Below are 12,523 nucleotides of genomic sequence, written 5' to 3' on the forward strand. Positions count from 1 at the left end.
CTGGGAAACGTACAGTTGGTGCTTCAGTTTGTGTGTCTGCATTCATTTATTCATTCCACTGTGAGCAGCCCTCTAAGGCTGCAGCCGCTGCTGTAAAAGTTAATAGACGGTTCGGTTCTCATTTCCTTTCTCTCTGCCTACTCAAAATGACTATATATATATATATATATATATATATATATATATATATATATATATATATATATATATATATATATACATATATACATATACACACACATACACATTTAGTGTTCTCCACAGTTGCTTTTAATTCATACTCAACTGTTTTCAATTCTTACCTATTATTTCACTAAAAAAACACCATGAACTTTAAAAAGGAGTTGGTTAGGGAGAACTTTTCTTTTCTCGCAGCTTTGAAGCTCTTCCTTCTCCGGCTGCGAAAAAACATATTATTATACATTTCTTTAAGTAACCCTCCCACTCAGCGGAGACATCAGTTTTCATAAACAATCACGACAACCTTAAGAGCGACACTCTCAGTGATGTTTATTCTCGGAAAGACACTGTGGAATAGATGTTTAACTTGATTTGGAGATCAGACTTGACACGGTAAACATGCTATTCCCTGAGGCTCATCTCGCTATAAAGCAGGGGGCGGGGCTTCCGGGCTCTGCAGACTGCGTCGAGCGTGTCGGCTGCTGCGGGCCTGCACAGGCTGGACCAATGAGTTGAGAGTATGTGTCACGCATACTGCGCTGCCACTCAAGTCAAACGTGTAGAACGCTTTCGGAAGCATTTCACTTCACAAACTGTACTCTTGACAGGTGTTATTGAGCTATTGTCCCTGCATTGAAAGTAATAGTGCCTTTACCCGTCTGCTCGGGAATGTTGCTCACATTTACCTCCATCAGCTTCACTGCTGGCCGCAGGGCGAACACAAGTCGAGTACACAAGTCGGAAGGTTTGGGGTTGTTTTGTGCCTGAGGGAAGGCGAGTGTGGTGAGAATGTGGAACATAATCGGAAGGCAGATGTTCCCCTGAACTGACACTACAGATGTCAAAGTTTATTCTAACTACTCCCAGTGGTAAACCGTCAACACTTATAAATATGTTGCTGTCAAAAGCGATTAGTGTCTGTTCTGAAGCTCCTGGTCTAGTCGCCCAGTCCTCCTCAGCACGAAGGCGTTAGCTCAGTTGTCTCCATTGTTCTAAGCCCTTAATGTATCCCTCATGCGTGTTGGCTGAGGTTGAAAGGTCATCCTCTGTGTTGGGAAAAAAAAACAAATGTCACGACGAGGTCCATTTGTAGCTGTTCTGGAGCTCTCCGTGGTACCACGCAACTGTCCTTTAAATCTCAAATGATTGTGTCCGTTACATTTATTATATCTGAGCAAAGATAAGGGCTTCCTAATTCATCAAAGTGGCCACTGGCATCCCCCGAGCAATACATGTTAGAGAAAAATACTGATTAAAAAAAAAAAGAAGTGGGAGGGCAGGAGGAGCGGAACGCAGAACGGAAAGAGGGAGGGGAGTTTGGGGAGGAGAGCGAAAGGATGTGGAGGAGTGTTGCTAGTTTGTTAAGGAGGTGCGGTGAAGACGGGAGGGTGAGAGGAAAAAGTTGATGAGAAAACGTCGGCGAGCAGCAGTTTGACGTCATTGCCATCGAGAGTTTTCAGATGCGTGCCACGAAAAAGCTGACGGGGACTTTCTAGAAAGATTCCTGCAATTCTGTCTGACTCTTAAATTCATGATGGCATTGATACCCGTCGCGTCTCCTCTTTCATCCGGTTGTTCAAGTCAAGGAAGTTCAAGATGAAAGCTCTTTGTATGTTTCTGTCGGCTGCGATGAGACCACATGACACATAAGTCCTTTGAATTGTCAGAATTGGACCATTTTCTACATCTCTCCCTCTGTCTGTAATCTCCTATGTATGAGCTTTTTTATCCCTTTCCCCCGCCTCCTCACTTGGTCCTTTTTTTCATTTTCATCTATTTTTTTCTCAAGTTTTGGTTGTCTTACTCCGTCTAAACCCGTCTCTTTCTGTAGTTTCTACGGAGAGACTCAGAAAAGAGACCAGACGGCTGCTACTTCCACCTGGTGACATCACACATTCGATTAATTCAGTCACCCTGCAAGATGCCATTGATGCATGATGTGTTAATGTGCATTCATCAATGTTGGTGTGTGTGTGTGTGTGTGTGTGTGTGTGTGTGTGTGTGTGTGTGTGTGTGTGTGTGTGTGTGTGTGTGTGTGTGTGTGTGTGTGTGTGTGTGTGTGTGTGTGTGTGTGTGTGTGTGTGTGTGTGTGTGTGTGTGTGTGTGTGTGTGTGTGTGTGTCGTAGAGTTGGTGTGGGTTCAGCAGCCGACATCAAATGACCTCTACAGGGAAGACGAGAGTATAATTGGAATGAAACTAAAGAAGGAGCACAAGTATTGAGTGATGAACGGTCCAGACAACGGTGACGCTGAACGTACGAGCTGCAGAATGATCCCTCAAACTGGATGTAGAACTAAATCTATTGTGAATCATAAACGATCTGAGAGATCCTGTCGGGCAGAATGCTACCCACAGTTATCTCACAGCTTGCCTGAGACACTTAATTCATTCCCCCCCGCCCCCCCAGCCTCTAACTTCCCACCTTGACTTGACTAACAAGTGCAGGAGGAAAATGGCCCGTCTGCTCGATGATTAAGTCGGTTTTCGTATCATGTAAAAGAATAAAGGTGGACGTGGAGATGAAAAATAATATATGCGGGGAAACGAGCTGGGCTCGTTATCGTACAGCAGGAAGGTGTCTCTCCTCCTGCAGAGCGGGCGAGTGTTTTTACTGTGACACGGGCGTTATGTAACCTCTTTAAATGTCCTTTTGTTTGAAACGATTCTGCTCTTTGGGTCTCGAGCTGAAGTTATGAGCCAAGACGCATTTAACCGAGGAGCAAATGGAAATGTTGCCTTCACGCAACTGTCAAAAGCGAAGCGTTCATCTCAGTAATCGCGACGTGGACGTCTTGCTGACGGGCGGCTGGGTTCTTGCTGTCAAAAATGCAAAATGCATTCAAACTGTGAAAAAACTGGCAAATCTAAAAAGACTGAGAGAGAGAGAGAGAAGAGAGGTAATCCTTCAAAAATGGAAATGGAAAAGACGGTTAATGTCCTTCAGTTGCCAAAGATGAGCATCATAAAATAAAGAAACTTGTGTTTCAGGGGTCAACGTTTTGAGTATCGCTCCACCCGCAATAGAGGAACCGAACGAGGTACTTTGTGGTTGGGGAGGGTTCAGCCATACAGCTTAAAAAAAAAAAGTAATGTTAATTCACACATTCAGTCATGATTTGCTCCCCAGTGTGGAAAAAAAAATCAAATAAAAACATTTTTGCATTATAGTTGCCCCTATTAAAAAGTTTGCACTGCCTCCAAAGTACAAACAAAGTTGAATTTCAAGTAACCTGGCAGCGAAGGCCCCACCTGGACGGGGCATGCTGGGATTCAACTCTTTTAAAGGCGGTGCTGCTGGTTGACCCGAAACCTGTCACTCAAACCCAGGCATTCTCAAAAACGTCTCCAATCAGTACTGTTGGGTGTTGACACAATGCACATATAATTGGGACATCAAAACCCACCTTTTCTTGCAGCTTATACTGTTAAATCCAATGGAGGAGACTAATTAAGTCTTTAAAACAAGTGCCCGGACCGCATTTAGTAGGATTTATCAATAATTCACTTGCAGGTAGAAACAGGCGGACTACAGAATGGTGCGTTTTAGGACTCGTCAAGATGCTTAAGATATTAATCCACAGGTCAGTGTTTCCAGGGCGACGCACTTTATGTATTCCACGCGCGTTTTACTGTTTCTAGATATCCAATAACCAGGATGGTAAATGCTGGGAGATATATTGATATTAATATTAATGCAGATGGGTTTGCTTTTTATTCCGGGACACGATGCTGTTGGTTAAAGGCACACACACGCACTCACACACACACACACACACACACACAGTTGCGTTATTGTATTGATTCTCTGTAAGTGTGTGATGGCAGCGTGTGGTGCGTTGCCTCTTAGCCTTTTGATTTATAGCAGTTTCACAGCGATTGATCAAAGGAGGAATCATGACCTCCTGAAACAAGCCCACTTCATTACTGGAACATCAAATCACAGCCCCCCCCCCCCCCACCCCCTGCACGGTAGACGACCAAGAAGGGCTTATTAGCTGTGTGTGTGTGTGTGTGTGTCAGTCATTGAGAGTCTCGCCTTTTTAAAAGTTCACAGATTCCAGGACGAAGAGCTGCGTTTCTTTCGTATGTTCACGCGTGCGGCGGCAGAGTCTTTGTCAAACTCCTCGTGAACCGCCGAACCTCGTCTCCCCGGATGAGTCATGAATCGCACGCTTTGCTCCAGTGTCTCGCACTTTCCCTTTCTCCCTCTCCCCATCACTCGGGGATCATTCACACTCTCTCTCCCTCTTTCCGCCTCTCATTTACCTCGAGTGTCTCACTCGCATCCACCTCTGGGCTTTCTTTTATTGTTCCTGTTTCTGTCGAGGTGACAGAAACAGGATGGAATAAAAGAAAGCCCTGCAGTCTTTTCTCTCTCCATGTGGCAGAATGGCTTCTTCTTTGTAAGGCTCTCAGTCAAGTTTATTTTTCCTTTTAACGGATCGGAATGAAAGAATATTTAAATAAGTAAATAAAGAGAAAGAACGTTCCGACTAGGGTTGCAAAGGGGCGGAAAGTTTCCGGGAAATTTCCGGAAAGTTTCCACGGGAATTTTGGCTCGGGAATTAAAAAAAAATGTGCCTACGTTTTTTTGCAAGAGCATATAACAGGGAACTTAAATGTAGTTGAGAACAAGACTATGCACGCCTAGCTCAGCCGGACCCTGAATGCAGAAAGAAAGCATTTAGACCTGAAAGGATTCAGGGAAAAACACCCCAAAAACAATTTGGGTTGGGGGGTGGTGATCATAGGGAATACACCTTTTTTTATTCAACGTTCATGTTTTTGTTGTTCGATGAAAGAATAAAGTTCTACTCACAAAATGTCATTTTTAAAAGTTGTATTATTATTATTATAAATGTTTGCATGCATGTCTGCTTATGACGAGGTAAATACAGTTAAATTACCCCAAGATTCCCCGTTTATTCCTGTTAATTCCCGTTAATTCCCGTTAATTCCCGTGGAAAGCTTCCAACTTTGAATATTCCCGGAATTTTGCAACCCTAGTTCCGACACTCTGACAGTTAAACGGGACAAGTTGAGGAGGCGATCGTCGACCATGTGATGGACCCTGACCATGAAATCCATCTTGTGAGATGAAATTAAATTTAAGTCGCCTGAATTCAAAACAAAAAAAAAAAACACATCTTTCTGCTGTCAGGCCGAACATCTATTGAGGGAACCGCCGGTGGAGGAACTTGGTCTGTGTTCCTTTTTTCCCCCTCAATCGTTGTTAAATGAGACTTTGATCCTGAGGCCCTGACGCAAAATCATTCACAGTTGGATGTTGTGTGGATTTTAATTGACTTCTTATCTTCATTTTTCGATTTGTCCTCCAATCTGAAATGAATAAAAAAAGATTAATATTGGTCACAGGGGCTCTCAGAGTGCGTTGATATATATATTTTAAATTCTGCAGAAAAGTTCTGTCTCATGTTTGAATTCCACTGTCAATGATCCGCCTTCGCTCTTATCGCTCGTCTCCAACTTCTGTGTTGGGATCTGATTACCTGCCGTGTCGCTGCTGCTTCCTTTCTGCCAGCGGATGAAACGAGGAGCTCAACCGTGTCGTTTCCCTCTGCCCCAGAGACCCACCGCTGAGTCGCATGGCTACCGGTTAAATTCACTCCGTGACATAGAAAGGCAAAGTGGCGGTCGTTCGTGTAAAACCGTTGTGGATTGCACCTTCTCTTTTTTTTTTTTAAAACCCCTTTGAAATTGAAGATAAGAAGAGTTTCCGTTGGCACTATTTCTAGTTTATTGAGACGTCTCTCTGCCTCTCTAATTCTGAGATCTGAACCATCCGACGCGTCGTCACCTGGATGTTTGGCAGATGTCCTCCTGCCCCTAAGAGCTGGTTGACAGAGATGTATCTGAGCCGTCATCTCCGCGCCGCTCGGGGATTTGTCAGCTGAGCCAGTCATCCGAGCTCACTTTCACTCACTCTTGGCTGAGCTTCACTTGTCTGGCAGCATGTAATGTTTCTTTTTTTCTTTTTTTTTTCTTTAGCATTGCCGACATGTTTTGAATACGTTTCAGTTCTCTGCAGGCAACAATTGGCAGAACAAGACAAGACCATTTTCCTCCCTGCTTGGGTTTCAAAGAACTGAAGTCTGTCGGGACACTGATTCTTATCACAGCGACTGGGCGTTTGGTGGGTGGGGGGGGGGGGGGGTGTTGAAAGGGGAGACAACTCAAAGGTTTCCTGCAAAGTGCGGCTGGAAGGGTGCGACCAGTTTTCGTCCTTGATGATAAAGACCCCACCCCACCCACCCACCCACCCCCGTCGCCTCACTGTAATTCCCTTGTGCATAATGGTCGCCGTATTTTGCTGCATTTTTTTTCAGAAAAAAATAAACTGATAGTAAGACTGCATGAAATAGACCCTTGCAACAGGGGGTGGACGTCAGTTAGCCCTGATGGGGAGGTGGCCCCTTGCCTGGTAGCCCCTGTGTGAATGGGTGAGTGACGTGTAGTGTTAAAAGCAAGCGCAAGTCCATTTACCGTGACTACAGTCTGGGCTCTATTTTTGTAGCTCCGATCATTGGGCCCCATCAGGCGTGATGTAACGTTGCACCCAAAGCTTTGTGCATTAAAGGGTTTACACTCTTATGTCTTTGTTTTTATAAAGCATTTCAATCATATTTAAACCCGTTTGACTCCTGCTCTGTGGAAATCTCACATTTATAACTTGTTTTTCTGAAACTGATCGCTGGCTTTTTCGAACACGTGAATATTTCAGGTGATTGTGAGTAAGACGAGCCACAGCTAACGCAATCACTGAAGCATCTCTGGGAAATTAAAGTGTGTGTGTGGGTGTGTGTGTGGGTGGGTGGGTGTGGGGGAGTATATTGAGAGAGAGAGAGTTTGCAGATAGCTGGGTCTGCTATGTTGTCAGTCTGCTAAGCAGGGTTGACAAAGACAGCATCTATACATCTAGTCCTCAGCCAGTCTGGCTCCCACAGAAAAGGCCAACACAAATACTCCAGAAATGTCACTGAGTTGTACGGACGAGACCCCTGACTTCTTGTTCGTACAAAACAAACATGCGCAGAAAAAACCCATCCGGAGACACATTTGGGGGGATGACATTTGCTCTCTCTCTTGGTCGTCCAACGTCTCACTGTGATAAATGACCCCAAATGCACCTCCCAGGCCCCTTGATATGGCACTAATTGCCCAATTATGAAGCTGTTTGGCTCGAGGCTTCTGTGTTCATCTTTCAACTATAGTTGATATTTCATGTTTACCTGGAACCACCTGCATCTCATTAACCTGAAACAAACACTTGTTTTCAAATAGGCAGCAGACTTTTTTTTTTGCCGTGTGTTGCATTCAGCCATTTAATCTCACTGCAAAGTCCCACCGTGATTTAGTCTGCAAGTCTGGATTCATAAATATAACTTGATTATACAGAGCAAAGTATTACAGTCAATAGCTCCCTGTCCTCCAAGTTCTATTTCCTGTGTATTAATTAATGTGTTTTTTTTCACTGAACATAAGAAACCCCACTCTGACCTCGTTTCCACTGAGCGTCACCACGTTGTCATCTGCGGTGCTTTATGTCTCCAGAAGTGTTCTTTTCTCTTCATAAATTAGATCTGTTGTGGAGCTTAACGCCCACAATGTTCTCTCCCCTGCAGGTTAACCTGTTTTATGTGTGTTGTCCTTATTCCTGTGTGTCTCTTGGCTGCGTCTCTCTCCCCCCCCCCACAGCAGGAGAACTTTATTACAGTCTCAAACTCAGTTCCACTCTCACACAGGATATTTGTGTTGTGCTCGTATTACCTCCTCTGTCTCTGTCTGTTGTCACTTGAGTTATTTTTATTCTTTTTCTTTTTTGTACTTTAAAGATTACTTTCAATGTGTGCCACTGCACTTCCTGCTTCAAAGTCCCATAGAAATCATAGAGGAAGTCCGGAAGCCCGCTTTTTATTTTTATTTTTTTTAAATAGCACTTTCCCCCCGTGATCTAATCACAACTTTTCTTTACCCTCCATTTTGAGCTTGCCTTCGGATTAAAACAAACTTAAAATAATGCTTATTTTCGTCACATTGAAACCCCAGAGAAACGGGCTGAGTGCCTGTTTTGCGTCTTAAGACACATTTAGAACTGCTGCCAGGCTCAGATTTTTGTTTTGCATCATATTGACTTTTTGTATTTTTTTTTATTTCTGACCTATTTCATTCTATCTTTCAGAATATTCTATGTGTCTCACGACTCGCAGGATCTGAAGATATTCAGCTACATCGCCAGAGACGGACAGAGCAACGTCTTCCGCTGCAACGTCTTCAAGTCCAAGAAGAAGGTAAGAAAGACAGCGGGCCTGTCCCGAAGCCATGAAGGACCTCTGAATGGAGACTAACGGCTCGCTCCGAGTCATCAAGTCATACGGGATGTGACCTGAGCCTGTGATGATTGGGTGGTCCTTGAGCAAGGCACTTGATGTCTCTGTGGCCAACAGATCACACTGAATGGCTTCCATGTGTGGTTAAAAAAAAATATATATAATTAAAGCTGCAAGCAGCGATGTGCGGGTCCTCGTTCCTCCTTGCGCGTCAGGGGTACTGGCCGGACGCCGGCTCACGCGGCCCGAGAATGTCTGCGACCGTCAGAGTAAGCATCTGTGAGTTAGCCGTTTTGTCCTGCATGGAGCGATGCTGGAAATTATATATTACAGTCCACCATTTATCCACTGTATTGGCACGAGACAACATACATCAACATAATACATTTGAAGTGGATCTGATCAATTCCCTTCATTAGGAGTTCAGTAACGTAGAGTGGCAAGAAATACACAAAAATGAACGGAAAAATCAAACAAAACTCAAAATGGCTGACTTTTGTTACAGTTTAGAGCATGGTCCCAAGAGAGTTATTTTTAAGTTAACATGTGTTACATAAGCCTCCCAAATTTTGTATTTCTATGTCAAACCTACTGTGAGGGCTGCTTTGTCGAAAATTTGTCGAAGGCTTGTTGACATTTTGTAGGGGGCGCTATCGAGCCGAAATGCCACTTTTAAGGATGAAAATCATGTCATACAACTACATTTAGGACGTGTTTTGAGTAATTCTAGCCCCCCAAAACAGCTTTGTCTTCATGACAAAGAGTGAGTCCCAACGGTAACAGCCTTTCACGAAACAACCAGATTTTGCTACGTTTTAATTATTTAATTTTGAAGTCTGACCAAGGAGGAATTTGCAAGATGAAGAAATGAATGAAAAAAAAAAAAAAAAGTCTGACTTCCGGTACAGTTTAGAGCATGGTCCCAAGAGACTTTATTTTCAGTTTACAAGTGTTACATATGCCTACCAAGTTTCATATATGTAGGTCAAACATAGCGCAGGGGCTGCCTAATTTAATATTTGTAGGGGGCGCTATCGAGCCAAATTGCCATTTTGAAGCATTAAAATCATATCAGGTAACTTTATCTTCTTTAAATGTGTGTGCTAGTTGAAGTTACGTTTCGAGCATGTTACATTGGTTTATTCGGCTCCGACTCGCCGCCCTTCAACGAATACATACAATCTGGCGCTAAGACTACAATGACAAATTATCATATGGATGTCTTCAGGGTCAGTATGTCATGACCAATGAGAAATATGGAGCAGATTAGATAATGTATGGCCGAGTAAAAACAACTTCCATTTTCATGCCGAATGGTGTTTTTTTGCAATTACAAAAAGCTTTGTTATAGCTTTCTTACAGTGTGAAATTGTAAACCACGTTAGATTCGCCAAATTGACTGATGCACGAAAGATGAGGAAACCTAGAGGTGTGAATTCATATCGTGTTAGAGGAATTTGTGATTTCGCAAGAGTTGCGCAACTCTCTGTCTCTCTCTCACTGGCTGTTGGTCGTGTGTTGTTTCGAGCAAGGCCCGCCTCCTCTCTTGAACCATGTCACTGTCTGAGTCACACCCTGACAGCCCCCAATGGAGAGAGACACATGGCTGCCGAGCAGCAATGATTCCTCCTGGCATCGCGGACTTCATTGTTGAGATTTCAGGAACCGTTCGGAAACCCGACGCGTTGCTGCAGAGCGGCTCGAAGGAGAAACGGTTGTTTTCCTCCTGTAGCTGCCAGGACACAGGACTTGATGGTTAAGTCCAGGGGTTAACTAGCAGAAGCACACACTGCCTCATTATCGCTTGCAGGCTGACATTGACATATCATTGAGAACACACAGCATGCCCTGACCATATCCATCACAACTAAATGCACGGACCTAAACCTAACATTTACCATAACCCACCCCTAAGCCTAAACTGGACTTCAGAACCAAGTCTGAACCCTGTTCAAGTCTGTTTTGAAGAGATTGATTCCTGGTGGAGACATTTTCTCCGTGTGGATGTCAGGCGAAGCACCCTGCACTATGAAAACACAGAAGATACACAAACGTTTATTGGGCTTTATTATTTTCAGGTATTATTCCTCAGACCACAGAGGAAAAGAACAAGTAGGAACATAAAAACAAATCATCTATGATATATGTGTTTATTTTCCCATTCAGTAATGGCTATTCTGCTGACATAGATAGTGTACAGAATACTGTTGGACCCCCCCCCCCCCCCCCCCCCCCCCCCCCCCCCCAAACAGCCATTGATTTTCCTGTCCAGAAAAGTGTAAGTGACCCTCGATCATTACTGAACCACAACGGTGCAATTGGGCTCTTAATGTTTTGGGAAGTCGTTTTTCTTTGGGCACTCTGCCGTCTAGTCGGTGTTTAGATTTAGGAAGTTTAAACTGGGATTTGTCAGCCCGTGGTACGTTCAGCTGATATTAGATATTCATATTCAATAGTGCTAACCCTCGACCAACCTTTTGTTACTATTGTGGAGTATAAAGAAGAGCTTTGCTAAAGCGACACTCCTGTTAATCCCAGTTTATTACAGACTGTTTCTTTTATCAGTGGTCAGTCCGGTTGAACCATCGTACAGCAATTATTTTTGCCAACCCGTTATATGAAATAACATATTTGTAAAGACGACTTTCTACAACTCGAATGCATGAAAGACCATTAAAAAGACATCGAGTAGTCCACTCGGCTCATCCCAAACTTTCCAACTGCAATGTGCAGAGAAAGACCTCACAAGGAAAGTGGAGAAGATTAAACAAGACAAAACGAATGAAACACTCTCGGGCATAATGCAAAAGGAATGGCCACATGCATATCAGAAGTGCAATAAAAATAATGTAAAGCAGTGTGTGTGGTTTCCTGTTCGCGAGTGTGGAGATTAGGAGGTCTCCTTCTTCACGACGAAGAAGGGACAGAATGGCTGCGCTTTGGATTACAGCGTTATAAAATGACTTTAGTGGCCAATCAGTTCCAACACGGAGACAGGCTGTGTGTCTCTCTCTCTCTGACTCATGCATTCTCACTCCTCCCCCTTCTCCCTCCTATTGACAGTTTAAAGGAGGCTAATGAATGACCTGGCCTCTATTATGTAGAATTGAAGTCAGAGTGATGGAGCAGAGGCCAGGGAGTGAATACTGAAGTGTGTGTGTGTGTGTGTGTGTGTGTGTGTGTGTGTGAGAGAGAGAGAGAGTGATTTGGAAGATGCAGCTTTAGAAATAGAGAAATGACAGTCGGAGCAAAAAGCGCTATGAAAAAGTTTCATAAAAGTTTCCCTCTTGCGCCACGATGACGTCAACAATTTTGGGTTCTAGTAAAGTTCTCGACAACCCTCGGATGGATTGCCGTGGAGTTTGTGACTTATGATGACTTTTCACCACGGTCATATTTTCAATTTGACTAATATATAAACCTAGACCGGTCCACTCAGTTCAGATGGTGGTCACGGTTACACCTGTTAAACATCAGCTTGTTAACATCGTCATTGTGAGCATTTAGCTCAAAGCCTCACGGAGCTGCATTTGTTCTATAGCATGGACCCCATAAGATTATGGTTATTCAAGTCACCACATGACCTATTCTTCAGCGTTAAGAGTTTCCATTGCTGGGCAAGAAGGACTGAGCACATGCTCCTCAAAGGATGAAGCCTCCCCATGTTGTGTCCACCCTGAGGGCTACGTGTGCACTCTTCACTCGTACTTTGCGTGGTAAAGCCAATCCAGATAAGATGTCTTCCAAGCTTTAATCCCACATTATCAGCAATGAGGCAGTCGCACATGAACGAGCCAAGCATGAAGAGCGACACGTGTCCCTTCTTTGAAACCTGCTAAACGACAGTTGTGATTTTCTTTTAATTTCTTTTTTTTAATTGTTATTGCTCTAATTGTGCTGATGGGCCATTCCTTTTTTCCAGTAAGCGACGTAACGAAAATGCACTCGACGCCCACATGATTAAAATCGTAAAAAAACAACAAACAGGTTGGAG

At 43.8% G+C, this 12,523-nt stretch overlaps 1 protein-coding gene across 5 annotated transcripts in view; it reads left to right on the forward strand.

Annotated features, from left to right (window-relative positions):
• The window catches only part of LOC117729915 (carboxyl-terminal PDZ ligand of neuronal nitric oxide synthase protein-like), a 127,155-nt gene that overhangs the window by 51,948 nt on the left and 62,684 nt on the right, over positions 1-12,523 (forward strand). For all 5 annotated transcript variants that reach the window (XR_004609399.1, XR_004609400.1, XM_034531314.1 and 2 more), the window contains exon 5: positions 8,382-8,490. Coding sequence is in view for 3 of the 5 variants with exons in the window: in XM_034531314.1 (XP_034387205.1) it covers positions 8,382-8,490 (109 nt within the window). In the remaining 2 variants the exon portion in view is untranslated. The remainder of the gene's footprint in view (positions 1-8,381; positions 8,491-12,523) is intronic.

Source organism: Cyclopterus lumpus, chromosome 4 (genome assembly GCF_009769545.1).
Source record: "Cyclopterus lumpus isolate fCycLum1 chromosome 4, fCycLum1.pri, whole genome shotgun sequence".
NCBI classification, from domain to species: domain Eukaryota; kingdom Metazoa; phylum Chordata; class Actinopteri; order Perciformes; family Cyclopteridae; genus Cyclopterus; species Cyclopterus lumpus.